General features: G+C 45.7%; 1 protein-coding gene across 3 annotated transcripts in view; it reads right to left on the reverse strand.

Moving 5' to 3' along the window:
- LOC106566649 (solute carrier family 12 member 5) overlaps positions 1 to 18,571 on the reverse strand; it is a 115,695-nt gene that overhangs the window by 39,596 nt on the left and 57,528 nt on the right. For all 3 annotated transcript variants that reach the window (XM_045693034.1, XM_014134884.2, XM_014134883.2), the window contains exons 2-4: positions 12,353 to 12,456; positions 11,878 to 12,021; positions 5,493 to 5,639 (exon numbers count right to left, since the gene is read on the reverse strand). In XM_045693034.1, coding sequence (XP_045548990.1) covers positions 5,493 to 5,639; positions 11,878 to 12,021; positions 12,353 to 12,456 — 395 coding nt within the window. The remainder of the gene's footprint in view (positions 1 to 5,492; positions 5,640 to 11,877; positions 12,022 to 12,352; positions 12,457 to 18,571) is intronic.

Consider the following 18,571-nt stretch of genomic DNA (forward strand, 5'->3'; position numbering starts at 1 on the left):
AATCAACAGCCTGATCAAGATCTATGCGAAGGAGATGTGTCGTGCTGCGTGAGGCAAATGGTGGTCACACCAGATACTGATTGGTTTTCTGATCCACGCCCCTACCTTTTTTGTAAGGTATCTGTGACCAACAGATGCATATCTGTATTCTCAGTCATGTGAAATCCAAAGATTATGGACTAATGAATTGATTTCTATTGACGGATTTCCTTATATGATCTGTAACTTGAAATTGTTGCATGTTGCGTTTATATTTTTGTTCAGTGTATTTGGCAGATGATCGATCATAACAACATACAATGCAACCTTGAACTAACTTGACAACTCATCAATCTAATCAACATCCTGCAGAAATAAAAGACAGAGATCATAGACATCTATAGTGGCAGTATTTATATCTAAGGTGGGGACAATCTGCAGGCTTGAGATAAAAGTTTCCCTTAGATTTAGGATGAGATAACTCATTGTGTAAATAACCTTAATAACAGATTTAGGATCAAATGAGCATACCTGTAAATAACCTTACTTATTTGATGGGTGTAAAAATATCTGACTCTGAATCAGTGGTTAGAAGCAACTTCTACACAACCTGTGTTGTACCCTTTTAACTGGGTCCCAGAGCCCCAGATGACCCAAGGGCATTGGCTGAATAAAGGATTCATAATAAATATGTTTGGGAAGGCAAACCAACCATCTCTGCTAAAGCTCAGTGATGCAGATAGGGCATTTCACAAATCCGCAAGGCAGAATGACAATGTGGAGGGGGGGGGGGGGGGGGGTTGGTGGAGAGAAAATGGAGAGTGGAGAGAGAATGAAAGGGACAGACAGGGAGGGAAGTGGGGAGAGAGAAGTTAGGACTAGAAGGAATCATGAGAGATACTAAGAATGGGAGGGAGATAATAAGAATGAGAGGGAGAGACAGGTGTCTGTGAGAGGAAGAGACAGGTGTCTGCGAGAGGAAGAGACAGGTGTCTGTGAGAGGAAGAGACAGGTGTCTGGGATAGAGGGGGACAGGTGCCTGTGAAAGGGAGGGACAGATGTCTGTGAGAGGGAGAAACAGGTGCCTGTGAGAGGGGAAGAGTTGAAGTAAATAAAAGAGACAGAAGAGAGAAGGACAGAGACAGTCAGAGTTGAAAAAAAGAGAGAGAGTGAGGTAGTTAGGCTAGAGAAAGAGAGTTAGTCAGAATGGTTAGATAGAGACAAATACTGAACAGATCATGGCGGAATCAGAGGGAGAAAGAACAAGATATCTGGAGAAAAGGAAAGAGATGGATAGAGAAAGACAATGAAGAAAATAGATCTCAGGACACAGGGAGAGAGAAGGAGTCACGGAGAGACAAAAAGAGGGTGACATTATGAACACGATAGAGAGAGATGATTGCGCTCAATCAATACCTCTTCAGTGTGGGTTTCCAGTGGCACGCCTGGAGCTGTGTGTGTGTGTCTGTGTATTAAGTGGCGATGGGGCCCTCTCAGAGCCCAACAGACCTGGTGACGTGGCACTGCTATGAGACTCCTTATCAGCTGGTAATGAAGTGACCCTGCTCTCTGAGGAGCACAGATAAAGCCCTAATTGTTTTACTGTTATCTGATGCTGCAGGCTAGGGACCCTGGGACTGCTCTACTGGGAATCTGCTCCTTGAGTATCCCTGGGCAGACAGACAGTGGTATGATCAAGCTCCGGGAAGAAGTTGACCTTTGACACAGATCTGGGATCACCTTACCCCTCATCAAGTGAGGACACATGATATATGTAAATTGACAGTGATGTGAACTGATAACCATGTACAAAGCAGACCTGGGTTCAAATACAATTTCAGGTATTTAAATTACCATGTCTGGTACAACGTAGAACAAGACAGGAAAACATGAAGCGTCAAATCAGCGTTGGGTTATAATCTCTTATCCTGTGAAACCCTGCTGTCTTTTCTATCTAAAGGTGTCCGTCCGCATGCTTCCCATCCGAAACTGTTCGGAACAGACCCCTTGACTTTTTCAAAACGTTGTTACGTTACAGAGTTATTATAAAATTGATTAAATTGTTTTTTTTCCTCTCATCAATCTACACACAATATAATGATGAAGCAAAAACTGGTTTTTAGACATTTGAGAAAAAATATTAAATATGAAATATCACATTTACAGTACATAAGTATTCAGACCCTTTACTCAGTACTTTGTTGAAGCACCTTTAACAACAATTAAAGCCTCAAGTCTTATGATGCTACAAGCTTGGCACACCTGTATTTGGGGAGTTTCTCCCATTCTTTGCAGATCCTCTCAAGCTTTGTCAGGTTGGATGGGGAGCGTTGCTGCACAGCTATTTTCAGGTCTCTCCAGAGATGTTCGATCGGGTTCAAGTTCAGGCTCTGGCTGGGCCACTCAAGGACTTTCAGAGACTTGTCCCGAAGCCACTCCTGCTTTGTCTTAGCTGTGTGCTTAGGGTCGTTGTCCTGTTGGAAGGTGAACCTTCGCCCCCAGTCTGAGTTCCTGAGCGCTCTGGAGCAGGTTTTCATCAAGGATCTCGCTGTACTTTGCTCCGTTCATCTTTGCCTCGATCCTGACAAGTCTCCCAGTCCCTGCCGCTGACAAACATCCCCACAGCATGATGCTGCCGCCACCATGCTTCACCGTAGGGATGGTGCCAGGTTTCTTCCAGACGTGATGTTTGGCATTCAGGCAAAAAAGTTCAATCTTGGTTTCATCAGACTAGAGAATCTTGTTTCTCATTGTCTGAAAGTCTTTAGGTGCCTTTTGGCACTCCAAGTGGGCTGTCATGTGCCTTTTACTGAGGAGTGGCTTCCGTCTACCATAAAGGCCAAATTGGTGGAGTGCTGCAGAGATGATTGTGCTTCTGGAAGGTTCTCCCATCTCCACAGAAGAACTCCTCCCTGACCAAGGCCCTTCTCCCCCGATTGCTCAGTTTGGCCGGGCGGCCAGCTCTAGGAAGAGTCTTGGTGGTTCCAAACTTCTTCCATTTAAGAATGATGGAGGCTACTTTGTTCTCGGGGACCTTCAATGCTGCAGAAATGTTTTGGTACACTTCCCCAGATCTATGCCTCGACACAATCCTGTCTCAGAGCTCTACGGACAATTCCTTCGACCTCATGGCTTGGTTTTTACTCTGACATGCACTGTCAACTGTGGGACCTTACATAGACAGGTGTGTGCCTTTCCAAATCATGTCCAAACAATTGAATTTACCACAGGTGGAATCCAATCAAGTTGTAGAAACAGCTCAACGATGATCAATGGAAACAGGATGGACCTGAGCTCAATTTCGAGTCTCATAGCAAAGGGTCTGAATACTTATGTAAATAAGGTATTTCTGTTTTTTGTTCTCATTAAATGTGCAAAAATGTCAAAAAAACTCTTTTCACTTTGTTGTTATGTGGTATTGTGTGTAGATTGCTGAGGAAATTGTTTTATTTAATCAATTTTAGAATAAGGCTGTGACGTAACAAAATGTGGAAAAAGTCAAGGGGTCTGAATATTTCCCGAAGGCACTGTATATTATGACAACATTTTGTGCCGATTTTGTTCGTTTTGGTCTTCGGCAAGGGTTTTTTAGGGTGTTCATATGCACTACATTTTTTCTCGAGGAAAGCCGAAGTTCGGTAGCTGAAGTCTACGCCCCTTCGTCTGTGATTGGACAACAGAAGGGATTCTTCAATGAAGTGTTTGTTGTCATTCAATGAGAGATGACTCGTTTTCATGCACATTTTTTTACTTCAGAAATACGGCACCAAACATCTTAATTTGTAAAATTGCATGACTTAGATCTCCTCTGCAAAAACTTCAAAATTGAAGATGGATTTCTTGAGCTATCTTAAATTTCGAGAAAGTGCATACTGGTTACGGCATCTCAAGGTGGACAAACTATTATCGCTTTTTTTTCATTTTTCAAGCAAAGGTCTTTTAGTATGCAAGGCACAGACGTTCACTTCGTCTAGCAGAGTTCTGCTAGGAGCAAACCCAACGTAGTATGCAGACGCCTTTATCTGAAGGATCTCCACATGTATGTCCACAGACTGCAGAACAAAGAGGAGGCTCTGCTGCTCAGGATCTACTAGTCCATTAGTAATTTAACACTTTCCTATCCAGAACTCGGCTAGACAGATCACTGCACCTGTACATAGCCCATCTGTAAATAGCCCATCCAACTACCTCATCCCCATACCTATTTATTTATTTATCTTGCTCCTTTGCACCCCAGTATCTCTACTTGCACATTCATCTTCTGCACATTCTACCATCCCACTGTTTAATTGCTATATTGTAATTACTTTGCACCATGGCCTATTTATTGCCTTACCTCCCTTATCCTACCTCATTTGCACATGCTGTATATAGACTTTTTCTACTGTATTATTGATTGTATGTTCTGTTTATTCCATGTGTTACTCTGTGTTGTTGTATGTGTCGAAGTGCTTTGCTTTATCTTGGCCAGGTCGCAGTTGCAAATGAGAACTTGTTTTCAACTAGCCTACCTGGTTTAATCCCTGAGGTGGGACTGGAACAGATGTCCCACTGGTCCCACTCGAGTCCAGGTCACAACCTCTATGTATGGCCCAAGGTACAGTAGCAGTCCTTTAGAGTCCTGAGCTCACTGCCTAATCAGAGCTGTTGGGATTTGATGTTGTCTTTGATCAGTCCTTTGATCAGACGGGCTGTATCTGCCTTTTTTTTTAGTACTGTTGCTGACATGCTAATCGGCAGTGATGGAGCTGATAGTAGCTTAGAGTGCTGGCTAGCCTTCATTTGTTACTGGATCTTGAGCTAGACGGGGGTAAGGGTGGTCAGCTATTGTTTGGAGGTTGGCTCATGGGGGGAGATAGTAGTACTAGCCTTGAGGACTATAGCTGTTAGTCCCTTGGGGAGGCAAACCAGAATTAAAAGGAACACCATTTGTTTTTGTTTTTTTAAATCCTACATTCCAAATGCATTCTGGAATTTAAGTTTCAGTTGTTCTGGGTTATATAATTATTTTTAGTAACAAATGATGAAATTTCTATGAACCAGCATGTATAGAAACCCAAAATATACTTATGTATACAACACTGTAAATGAATAGCTATTTCTGTAAGTGAAGGGATGAATAGTAAATGTATTCTGTAAAGCTTGTAGGGTTACCTCAGGTCAAAACAGGATTAAACTAGGATTTACTCAACTGGGTAAAGCTTTGGACATCAAACAGAATTAAAATGGAAGTGGTGTTAAGTATATCCTTATCAGAGCTGCAAACTGGCCTCTGCTCTGGCAGGCACAGTGCCCATTCTAACACTGATGGACAGTAGGAAAGAGAGAAAGAAAGAGAGAGAGAGAGAGAGAGAGAGAGAGAGAGAGAGTGGATGGAAGTGAAAAATAGCTTTCACAACAGAAGGAAACATGGAGGGTGATATAAAGAGAGAGAGGATGAGGGGAAGAAAGAATGAGAGAAGGAGGAGAACAGAAGAGAATAGGTTTGTGAGAAGGATATGGTCCAGACTCACCGTGGAGCAGCACATGAAGACTATGATGAAGGAGCCAAAGACCCCTCCGATGCCCACCATCCAGGTCATCCGCAGGAACAGGATCACACCAAAGATATTCTGGATGCAGGGTAGGTACACCCCCATCAGAGTGCCCAGCGATGGTGCCTGGAGAACAAACACAGCGCAAAACGGATTAATACTGTGTGTATTACAACCATTATTATACAAGTACACTAATGTACCCAACACCTTAGTGGAACAAAACAAATTCCTACAGTGACCAAATCTTGCATCTGAGTTTGGTGGATACAGTACAAACTCATTCTGCACTCATCATACTGAAATACAGTACAGACTCATTCTGCACTCATCATACTGAAATACAGTACAGACTCATTCTGCACTCATCATACTGAAATACAGTACAGACTCATTCTGCACTCATCATACTGAAATACAGTACAGACTCATTCTGCACTCATCATACTGAAATACAGTACAGACTCATCAGAAGCTCACAGGCCCTCCTCTATCCCATCACAAAGAGACAGTAATAATATGAAGAGAGAATGACAAGCTCTTTATTCAGTCAAAATGGATACATCTCCTCCCCATTAACTTATTTGAATGGTAGCAGGAAGATAACGCTTTTCCTTTTCTTCATTATTTTGGCGAGCGATTCTGTCCGTCCATGACTGAAAGCTTTTCTTCTGAGGCAATTAAGCTGAAATTCAGGCAGCAGATATTCCTCTGTGTCGAACTACACAGAGAGAAAATAATCCATATATGTGATATCATAGTTAAGTAGTAGAAACTTACTTTCACACTCTTCTATTCATGCAGGTGGAAGTGGCTCTAGGATACTAGCTCTGGCTGCCCAAACCCAATGTCCTCTATCGCTGTCAGCCCATTTAGCTAATGACTAGCACAGTTGTCCTGTTGCCAGGGAGAAGGACCCTTTCATTAATTTCTTTCTTTCTGTCTAGCTATGTATGTGGGAGAAAATGTAATTATCCCAACAATGTCACAGTGTCGTTCTCAAAACGCTACCCTTGATTAGACATAGCTTTCAGCTATTGAGTTCAATGGGATTGGATCTGCCATAGGACTCCACTTGTGACCAGACCTCCAGTAGCTAATACCTGTACGGAACATTACTAACACATTATGGTAGTGCAGGATTTACAATTTATTAGACTTTTTTATTACTTTTAAATGCAATTTATTCTAGGATAAGATTGGAAAGTCAGTTTAAATTCCAGTCGCCTATGAAACAGGGTTTTGGTCATATCCAATAGTGGCAACAATGACAACAATGACATCGTCTTATAAGACAGTACAAGTAGAGGTACAAGCAATTATTTGTCCTCTTAGTCCTTGCTTGTCTTCCTGACACTCCAATTAAGTGTCTGAAGCTCCTCATTTAAATTCTGTGGAGTCCAGGGAGGAGACGAGACATGGGAAGGAAATTGAAATCTGTATGTAGAGAGAGATGTCTTAGCCCCAAGGGTTCTGCAGAGCCACAGGGGAGAGCCAGTGAGAGGTAGCCTACTGCAGGGCCACTCTGACAGACTGTCTACCTCAGGTTTTGCCCTTGGACCTCAGATCCTCCAGGTGACTCATCACAATAGGAGCCTCGCCTCACCATATACGGAATTACTTAGCATTCAGTGACAGGCTCCACGGCAGCCTGTCTCTCTCACTGTAGAGCAGTGTTCCTCAACCCTGGTCCTGGGGACCTAACGTGGTGCACATTTTTATTTTTGCCCATGTACAAACAAAGCTGATTCAAATAATTAATCATGAACAAGCTGAAGCTGGTCATTTGAAAGGTGTGTTGGTGCAAGGGTAAAAACAAAATGTTTCCCCTTTAGGTCCCCAGGACGAGGGTTGAGAACCACTGCTGTAGAGAACACTACTGAAGTAAACAGTACACAAAACTCTACCTGTTGTATGAGTCCTCAAGTGCTAAACTACAAATGGACTAATAAATGCACATTTTTATGCATCAATCTTCATTAAATTGTAAAAAGTATCCTGTCATGTTTTTTCTTTGCAGAACAATCATTCCTATCAATTTGACTGATGCTAAAGATAACACAAACCACCTCTAAAATAACCTGTCAGACCAGTTACCATGCCATGTGATCATGTGTCCCAATTTCACAGCATGAGAGGAATTGTAGTCAGGTGATTGAGTAAGGCTGGTATGATGCTACTCCTCATCTTGTCTAAGATAAAAAATAAAACATTATCCCATCCTCTCAGGTTAATATCTACTACCCGTTTAGAATTCTCTCATATCAGCCTCTTTTGGCCTCTTGGCTGGAAGAAGCTGTCAAATGAAATGCAGATAACAAGAAGAAGAGTGGAGGGGAATGATGCAGTAACCTGCCTCAGACCAGGGTAACAAGACAGGATGAGAGAGCAGCTTGTTGTATCAGGGTAACAAGACAGGCCAAGAGATCAGCTTGTTGTATCGGGGTAACAAGACAGGCCAAGAGAGCAGCTTGTTGTATCGGGGTAACAAGACAGGCCAAGAGAGCAGCTTGTTGTATAGGGGTAACGACAGGACGAGAGAGCAGCTTGTTGTATCGGGGTAACGACAGGCCAAGAGAGCAGCTTGTTGTATAGGGGTAACGACAGGACGAGAGAGCAGCTTGTTGTATCGGGGTAACGACAGGACGAGAGAGCAGCTTGTTGTATCGGGGTAACGACAGGCCAAGAGAGCAGCTTGTTGTATCAGGGTAACAAGACAGGCCAAGAGAGCAGCTTGTTGTATCAGGGTAACGACAGGCCAAGAGAGCAGCTTGTTGTATCAGGGTAACAAGACAGGCCAAGAGAGCAGCTTGTTGTATCAGGGTAACAAGACAGGCTGAGAGAGCAGCTTGTTGTATCAGGGTAACAAGACAGGCTGAGAGAGCAGCTTGTGGTATCAAGGTAACAAGACAGGCCGAGAGAGCAGCTTGTTGTATCAGGGTAACAAGACAGGCTGAGAGAGCAGCTTGTTGTATCAGTGTAACAAGACAGGCCAAGAGAGCAGTTTGTTGTATCAGGGTAACAAGACAGGCCAAGAGAGCAGCTTGTTGTATCAGGGTAACGACAAGCCAAGAGAGCAGCTTGTTGTATCGGGGTAACGACAGGATGAGAGAGCAGCTTGTTGTATATGGCAACTGCTTGGCATCCCACCACAAGACGCTACAGAGGGTAGTGCATATGGCCCAGTACATCACTGCAGCAGAGCTCCCTGCCGTCCAGAACCTCTTTACACAGCCTGCTCTCATAGACTAGACTTAACATAGTAAACGTAAATCTGAGACACTGAAATTAGTGTGATATGTTATGTTTGGTATGGTTACACAACACAGATGGTTACAAGGAAAATACAAAAGTAGGGTGGTTGGTCGGGGTGGATAGGTTTGCATATAATGCAAAGGTCTAGCAACTTGAAGGTTGCAATTTCGAATCTCATCACGGCAACTTGAGCATTTTAGCTAATTAGCAACTTTTCAACAACTTATTACTTTTGAGCTACTTTGCAATTACTTAGCATGTTAGCTAACTCTTCCCTTAACCCTAACCCTAATCTTAACCCTTTTAGCTAACCATTCCCCTTACCCTAACCCTAACCCTAACCTTAACCCTTTAACCTAACTCCTAAATTTAACCTTAACCCTAACCCCTAGCCTAGCTGACATTAGCCAGCTAACTAACATTAGCCACCTAGCTAGAATTAGTAAGATTTCATACATTTTGCAGAATCGTAACTTATTGTACATCTTGCAAATTCGTAACATATAATACGAATTGTAATTCGTAACATACTGTACAAAATCGGTGATGGACATCCACAAATTAATATATACCATACGAAACGTAACATGTAATACTAAATGGAGTAGTTACGTACAGAATAATACGAAGTGCTCTGAGACCAGGTTGCTATATCAGGCGGTGTCAGAGGAAGGCATTAAAAATTGTCAAAGACTCCAGCCACCCAAGTCATAGACTGTTCTCTCTGCTACCACACGGCAAGCGGTACTGATGCACCAAGTCTGGAACCAACAGGACCCTGAACAGCTACTACACCCAAGCCGTAAGACTCCTGAATAGTTTGTTAAATAGTTAACCAATAGCTACCTGGACTATCTACATTGACCCTTTTTGCATGAACTCTTTTGACTTATCACATGCACTGCTGCTTCTGTTTGTAATGTATCCTGTTGCCTAGTCACTTTATCCCTACCTATATGTACATATCTACCTCAATTACCTCGTACTCCTGCTCATGGACTCGGTACTGGTACCCCATGTATATAGCCAAGTTATCCTTACTCATTGTGTATTTATTCCTGGTGTTATTATTTTTTAAATTTTTCTATTACTTCAATTTTTTTCTCTCTGCATTGTTGGGAAGGGCCCGTAAGTAAGCATGTCACTGTTAGTCTACACCTGTTGTTTATGAAGATTGTGGCAAATACAATTTGATTTGATTTGTATCAGTGTAACAAGACAGGCTGAGAGAGCAGCTTGTTGTATCAGGGTAACAAGACAGGCTGAGAGAGCAGCTTGTTGTATCAGGGTAACAAGACAGGCTGAGAGAGCAGCTTGTTGTATCAGGGTAACAAGACAGGCTGAGAGAGAAGCTTGTTGTATCAGGGTAACAAGACAGGCTGAGAGAGCAGCTTGTTGTATCAGTGTAACAAGACAGGCCAAGAGAGAAGCTTGTTGTATCAGGGTAACAAGACAGGCCAAGAGAGCAGCTTGTTGTATCAGTGTAACAAGACAGGCCAAGAGAGCAGCTTGTTGTATCAGTGTAACAAGACAGGCTGAGAGAGAAGCTTGTTGTATCAGTGTAACAAGACAGGCCGAGAGAGAAGCTTGTTGTATCAGGGTAACAAGACAGGCTGAGAGAGCAGCTTGTTGTATCAGGGTAACAAGACAGGCTGAGAGAGCAGCTTGTTGTATCAGAGTAACAAGACAGGCTGAGAGAGCAGCTTGTTGTATCAGGGTTATGCTCCACTGCACATGTGCTGGATAACAGGCCTAATGTGGCCCTGCTCAGGCAGGTTAGCATTTTTCATCATGAATCTTGTTCTGGATGCAGCTCTGCAAAGTGGTGACTAGCTTGCACAGCCACAAAGTCATAAAATTAGATTTTAAACCTGGAACCTTTATTTAACTATGCAAGTCAGTTAAGAACAAATTCTTATTTACAATGACAGCCTACCCTGGCCAAACCCGGATGACGCTGGGTCAATTGTGCACCGCCCTATGGGACTACCAATCACGGCCGGATGTGATGCAACCTAATCTTAAACCTAACCTTAACCACACTGACGAACCATAATGCCTACCAATAAACTTTAATTAAGACCAAAGAGCTAATTATGAATTCTTACAATATAGCCAATTTTGAATTTGCAGCTAGCCTTTCTAAGGGGAAATGGCTCAGTTCTGCCTCCAGGACAAGATTCATGGCAACAAACGTCAACCAGCCCTGTTCAGGCCCGATAAATTACTAAATGGCTGTGAATTGGCGGGGAAGGAAAAGGACAGCGTGCACAGCCATCAATAATGTCCTGTCCAGGCCTAAACATGGCCGACAGCGTCATCAATAACGTCCTGTCCAGGCATAAACATGGCCGACAGCGTCATCAATAACGTCCTGTCCAGCCCTAAACATGGCCGACAGCGTCATCAATAGCGTCCTGTCCAGGCCTAAACATGGCCGACAGCGTCATCAATAACGTCCTGTCCAGGCCTAAACATGGCCGACAGCGTCATCAATAGCGTCCTGTCCAGGCCTAAACATGGCCGACAGCGTCATCAATAGCGTCCTGTCCAGGCCTAAACATGGCCGACAGCGTCATCAATAACATCCTGTCCAGGCCTAAACATGGCCGACAGCGTCATCAATTACGTCCTGTCCAGGCCTAAACATGGCCGACAGCGTCATCAATAACGTCCTGTCCAGGCCTAAACATGGCCGACAGCGTCATCAATAACATCCTGTCCAGGCCCAAACATGGCCGACAGCGTCATCAATAACGTCCTGTCCAGGCCTAAACATGGCCGACAGCGTCATCAATAACATCCTGTCCAGGCCTAAACATGGCCGACAGCGTCATCAATAACATCCTGTCCAGGCCTAAACATGGCCGACAGCGTCATCAATTACGTCCTGTCCAGGCCTAAACATGGCTGACAGCGTCATCAATAACGTTCTATCCAGGCCTAAACATGGCAGACAGTGTCATCAATAACATCCTTTCCAGGCCCTCTTTTCATCCAGGTGGAGGATGGAGACCTGGGAGGGATACACTCTGCCACCTCAGATCAAGTCAAACTTCAGCTAATGTTTATGTTTAGGACAAGACTTTAGTTAGATTCGATGGAGTACCTTGACAGCAGGTTTTTTTTTGGATGGTGCCGCCCCCTCCTCATTCTCGGCCTCCTCGTGCTCTTTGCTGCCCTGAGGCAGGTTGGAATAGTTTGCCAGACTGCTAAGTATGGACGACACCATAGGACTGTTGTCCATCTCCTCCTGCAGGACAGAGAGAAAAGTGGACAGAAACACCATATCACTATACCAGAGGACAAAACACAGTAGGAAACATGCAGGTAATATTGAATTTTACAGTCCTCTCAGCTGATATTGACAACTGAGAAACTATATGATTAAGCCAGTTCTTATTTCAAAGAATTCAACCCACCTGCTGTCAGATGGTAAGTAAGTAAGCAAGGCTTCGTGTATACTGTAGGTGCTTGTTTCACCGAAACCAATGGAACAAAGCAATTTTATAATTACTAGATCATTACTATTTAATTATAGTGTAATTATAGGTAAGCAAGTGAAGGAGCCTCATGTTACAGACCTCAAACAGGGCCATGTTCTTGCCATCGTACTGCTGGCTCTTCTCCACGTCGCTGGCACTGCTGCTGTTGATGAAGGGACTGCTCTCCTTGGGGTTCCCATCGCCTGCAACACACAGACAGCACCCCAAGGGTTAACAGAGAAACACACACACACACACACACACACACACACACACACACACACACACACACACACACACACACACACACACAAATAATCCTTAAAAGAGAGATGTTGATTCAAATGGGGAAAATATTTAATTAATATGAATGTTTGTGAAACACAGACATTGGTAACACTGAAAAATGACTTTCTCAATATGTAGTTTTAATGACAGACCCAGGTTGTTTTAACAGGAGCAGTGAAATGATTGTATTTCGATTAATATGAATGTGTTGTTTGTTAATAAATGATGTTAGCTTGGAGAAATGATTCATCGTTCAGGGTTGAATTATGTTAGCACACATGGGGTAGTCGCTAGAGCCAGGAAATGCTCTCTTTAGATGGATCTATACAGGCTTTGTGTGGGAAGGGTTCATGCTGGGAATGACAAATGGAACCAGAGATTCTAAATTGTGTGTATTCATCATCTTGGTGAATATTTATCATATCACACAGAGAACTTCATAGAAAGTCAAACATCAGTGTGATTTAGATATTAGGTGTTATTTCACTGTTAAGGAATATAGAGGGGTACTTAAGCGGTTCACACACACACACACATACAAACAAGCCAAGTCGTCCAATCGATACTTTTTGGATTGCCTGCCCTGTCCCCTCTCCAGCCTGGCACGAGGTTCTGACTGAGGCCCCTGTCAGCTGCCTGACACAGACTCTGTGCGCAGGGCCTATTAATAGCATGAAGGGAGGGACAGAGAGAGGGAGGGAAGGAAGGAAGAGAGAGAGAGAGAGAGAGAAAGAGAGAGAGAAAGAGAGAGAGAGAGAGAGAAAGAGAGAGCAGTGGTAGATATGGGCACTGGCTCTGCTCCAGTCCCAGAGGAGACCCTTCTCAGAAGGCAGGAGAGGAATACTAAAGATCCACTGCAGTGCATCAGCGCCAGGCAGCCAGGCAGCACACAACGATCGACCACACCAGCCATCACTAGAACACACAGCACAGCACAGTCAACCTGGCATATCGCTGCACACCAAAACTAGCACAGGACATGCAGTGTGTGTGCTGCATTACATTAAAGCCAAACCAACCACATCAGCCAACAGTACAGGGCTCTGGTTAGAAGCTGCCCTAAGGCACAAATCTAAGATGGGGGGGGGGGGGGCTTCATCCTACTCTGAGCACAGGGAGTGCAGTGAATTAGCAGTTTATGGCCTATATAGCTCTGGCTCTTTGGTAACAAGCTGCACTATATTTCTTCTTCTATGTGATTTACATGGAGCTTACTGCTGTGTTCTGTGTTATGTAACAAAACTGTACATTCAATGATTCAGAATTATGTAGACGTGTTTGTAAAAGTCAGTATAATACAGAATATGGTGAATAGGTTATGTAAGATCGAAGTCTTGGAATGTCTCACAAAGCATGGCATGTCATGGGACTGCCCGTATTGACATATTTTGTCTAATAAGCATTTACACTATGATCATGCTAGGTACAGATGGAGGATATTAATTTGATCACCCTGTTGCAGAAGAACTTTCCTGCAATGCAGAAAAAATTGTGTAGTGTATTTGAGGTTTAAAAAGACTTCTGAAATGTGTAATTTCCACTTCGAAATTTCAGACTTGATTTTTCAAAAATGTCCATTAACTATAATCCACATAGTAATTCAAATGTCCTGTTGTTGCAGGATTAGTTTCCTTCTGTATCCTATATTTGTAGAACCCCTATACTTTATGGATCTGGATAGCACCATGTATGCTAGATAACATTTTCAGCTTATTGTCATGACTTCCGCCGAAGTTGGTCCCTCTACTTGTTTGGTCGGCGTTCGGCAGTCCAAGTCACCAACCTTCTAACCATCTGTCACGATCGCTATCTTCGAACTCCCGATCATAAATAAACCAAGTCGCAGCGTGCATGGAATTCCACATCTTTGAAATGAAAATGAAACTCACCTAAACAACAAACAGGAGAAAAACGAAAATGTGACGTTCTGGGGCTGCTCAAAGGCAGCTACACAAAAACAAGATCCCACAGCTAAAGGTGGAAAAAAGGGCTGCCTAAGTATGATTCCTAATCAGAGACAACGATAGACAGCTGCCTCTGATTAGAAACCATACTTGGCTCAACACAAAGAAATAGACAAACTAGATTGCCCACCCCACATCACACCCTGACCTAACCAAACTAGAGGAAAATAAATGTCTCTCTAAGGTCAGGGCGTGACAGTACCCCCCCCAAAGGTGCGGACTCCGTCGCTGCAGGCTCCGTGCCATGGATCATCACTACAGGCTCCACGCCATAGATTATCACTGGAGGCTTCGTGCCATGGATCATCCGTACAGGCTCTGGGCCATGGATCCTCCCTACAGGCTTCTTGCCATGGATTATCACTTGAGGCTTCGTGCCATGGATTATCACTGGAGGCTTCGTGCCATGGATCATCCGTACAGGCTCTGGGCCATGGATCATCCCTACAGGCTTCTTGCCATGGATTATCACTTGAGGCTTCGTGCCATGGATTATCACTGGAGGCTTCGTGCCATGGATCATCCCTACAGGCTCCGGGCTGGATCATACTTACAGGCTTCTTGCCATGGATTATCACTTGAGGCTCCGGGCCATGGATTATCACTGGAGGTTTCGTGCCATGGATCATCTCTACAGGCTCCAGGCCATGGATCATCCCTACAGGCTTCTTGCCATGGATTATCACTGGAGGCTCCGGGCCATGGATAATCACTGGAGGCTTCGTGCCATGGATCATCACTACAGGCTCCGGGCCATAGATCATCACTGGAGGCTTCGTGCCATGGATCATCACTGGAGGCTTCGGACCATGGATCATCACTGGAGGCTTCCTACGTGGAGCTGGAACCGGTCTCACCGGACTGAGGAGACGTACTGGAGACCGGGTGCGCAGAGCTGGCACAGGGTATACTGTATGGCTGGCACAACCCGTCTTTGCTGGATGCTCAACCTAGCTCGACAACTGCAGGGTGAGGGCACAGATCGCTCCGGCCTGTGAATGTGCACTGGCGACATAGTGCGCATCATCGCATAACACGGTGCTTGCCTCGTCACTCGCTCCCCACGGTAAGCACGGGGAGTTGGCTCAGGTCTCCACCCTGACTCTGCCAAACTCCCCGTGTGCCCCCCCCCAAAATATTTTGGGGGGCTGCCTCTTGTGCTTCCGTCGATGTTGGTTCTCCCCGGTCCAGCTCGTCTTCCCAGTAAGCGCACGCTGCTTGGCTTTCTTGTGGTGGGATCTTCTGTCATGATCGCTATCTTCGAACTCCCGATCATAAATAAACCAAGGCGCAGCGTGCATGGAATTCAACATCTTTGAAATGAAAATGAAACTCACCAAAACAACAAACAGGAGAAAAACGAAAACGTGACGTTCTGGGGATGCTCAAAGGCAGCTACACAAAAACAAGATCCCACAGCTAAAAGTGGAAAAAAGGGCTGCCTAAGTATGATTCATAATCAGAGACAACGATAGACAGCTGCCTCTGATTAGAAACCATACTTGGCTCAACACAAAGAAATAGACAAACTAGATTGCCCACCCCACATCACACCCTGACCTAACCAAACTAGAGGAAAATAAACATCTCTCTAAGGTCAGGGCGTGACACCATCGCTGATCCTCTTTTCATTTTAATTTGGTTTTGTCTTGTCTTCCATCACACCTGGTTCCAATCCCATTCAATTACATGTTGTGTATTTAACCCTCTGTTCCCCCTCATGTCCTTGTCGGTGATTGTTTATTGTAAGTGCTTGTGCACGTCTGTCCTGGTGTGCGTCGGGTTATGTACCCATTATTTTGATTGTTCTGTTTTCCGGTGGGGTTTTTTTTGTTATTGAACTGCGCCGTTTGGAAACACAGTTTTTGTTCTCCTGCGTCTGACTTCTCTGCCACCAGTACGCAGTCCTTACAGAATCACCGACCGACTATGGAGTCAGCAGGAGCAGGTACCCCGGGTATATGGGTGGAGGAGCGCGTCTGGGAGCACGCAGCAATGCTCCACCATCTTGGCACCGCCATGGACCGCGTTGTCCAGACTATGGACAGCTGAGAGAGACAGGGAGTTCTTCCAGCGCCTCCATCAGCACAACCGGGGTCTCCTCTGAGCGCCCCTCTTCCTCCTGGTCCCAGTGGGATTTGTCTCTGACTGCCCCAGGTATACGACGGATGGCTGCGAACTGCCAGGGGTTCCTTCTTCAACTAGACCTATACCTGGCCACCATCCACCCGGCTCCATCGGGCCGTGAGAGGGTGTCCACCCTCGTCTCGTGCCTCACCGGGAAAGCACTGGAGTGGGCCAACGCCGTGTGGAGAGAGGGAGATTCGGCATTGGAACAGTTTCAGGAGTTCACCCACCGTTTCCGGGCGAGCGCCTCTTCCATCTGAGGCAGGAGACGAGGAGTGCCCAAGAGTTCGCCCTGGAGTTAGGACCCTGGCTGCCGGCGCGGGACGGAGCGACAGGACCCTGATCGACCATTACTGCTGCAGTCTGCGCGAGGACGTCCGTCGGGAGTTGGCCTGCAGAGACACCACCCTCACGTTCGACCAGCTGGTGGACCTGTCCATCCGGCTGGACAATCTGCTGGCTACCCACGGACGTTCTGATCGGGGTCTGGTGGTTCCATCCTCCTGCACTCCCTCTCCGATACCCATGGAACTGGGAGGGGCGGTGCGCAGGGAGACCGGAGGGGGTTCCAGCTCGTGCACCATCTGTGGCTGCAGAGGTCACACTGCCGGTTGGTGCCGGGTTGGTTCCTCTGGAGATCGAGGCAGCAGGCAGGGCGCTCTGACGTCACCCCAGGTGAGCCGGCACCATTCTCACCCAGAGCCCTCTGTTGCACATATGTTTGTGTATGTCACTTTCCCTGAGTTTTCCCCGCATTCTCAGCATAAGGCGCTTGTCGATTCAGGCGTGGCTGGGAATTTTATTGATAGAGCGTTAGCCTATAGTATAGGGATCCCCATTGTTCCCGTGGCTGTGCCTTTCCACGTTCACGCCTTAGATCGTCGACCATTAGGGTCAGGGTTGATTAGGGAGGTCACCGCTCCTTTGGGCATGGTGACGCAGGGGGGTCTCAAGGAGAGAATTAGTCTCTTCCTTATCGACTCTCCTGCATTTCCCGTGGTGCTGGGCCTACCCTGGTTAGCTTGTCATAACCCCACTGTTTCTTTGCCACAGAGGGCTCTCACGGGGTGGTCGCGAGAGTGCTCAGGTAGGTGTTTAGGGGTTTCCGTTGGTGCTACTACGGTGGAGAGTCCAGACCAGGTCTCCACCGTACGCATTCCCCCTGAATATGCCGATTTGGCTCTCGCCTTCTCTAAAAAGATGACGACTCAATTACCACCTCATCGATGGGGCGATTGTGCGATAAATCTCCTGGTAGACGCTGCACTTCCCAGGAGTCACGTATATCCTCTCACAGGCGGAGACTATGGAAACATATGTCTCCAAATCCCTGCGTCAGGGGTACATTCGGTCCTCCACTTCACCCGTCTCCTCGAGTTTCTTTTTTGTGAAGGAGGGAGGTCTGCGCCCGTGTATTGACTATCGGGGTCTGAATCAGATTACTGTGAGGTATAGTTACGCGCTACCGCTCATAGCTACAGCGATTGAGACAATGCACGGGGCGCTTCTTCACCAAACTAGATCTCAGGAGCCCTTATAACCTGGTGCGTATCCGGGAGGGAGACGAGTGGAAGACGGCTTTCAGTACTACCTCAGGACACTATGAGTACCTTGTCATGCCGTATGGGTTGATGAAAGCGCCATCAGTCTTCCAAGCCTTTGTTGACGAGATTTTCAGGGACCTGCACGGGCAGGTTGTGGTGGTGTATATTGATGACATCTTGATATACTCCGCTACATGCGCCGAGCATGTGTCCCTGGTGGGCAGGGTGCTTGGTCGCCTGTTGGAGCATGACCTGTATGTCAAGGCTGAGAAGTGCCTGTTCTTCCAACAGTCTGTCTCCTTCCTAGGGTATCGCATTTCCACCTCAGGGGTGGAGATGGAGAGTGACCGCATTTCAGCTGTGCGTAATTGGCCGACTACCACCACGGTAAAGGA

The sequence above is a fragment of the Salmo salar genome, chromosome ssa13 (genome assembly GCF_905237065.1).
Source record: "Salmo salar chromosome ssa13, Ssal_v3.1, whole genome shotgun sequence".
NCBI classification, from domain to species: domain Eukaryota; kingdom Metazoa; phylum Chordata; class Actinopteri; order Salmoniformes; family Salmonidae; genus Salmo; species Salmo salar.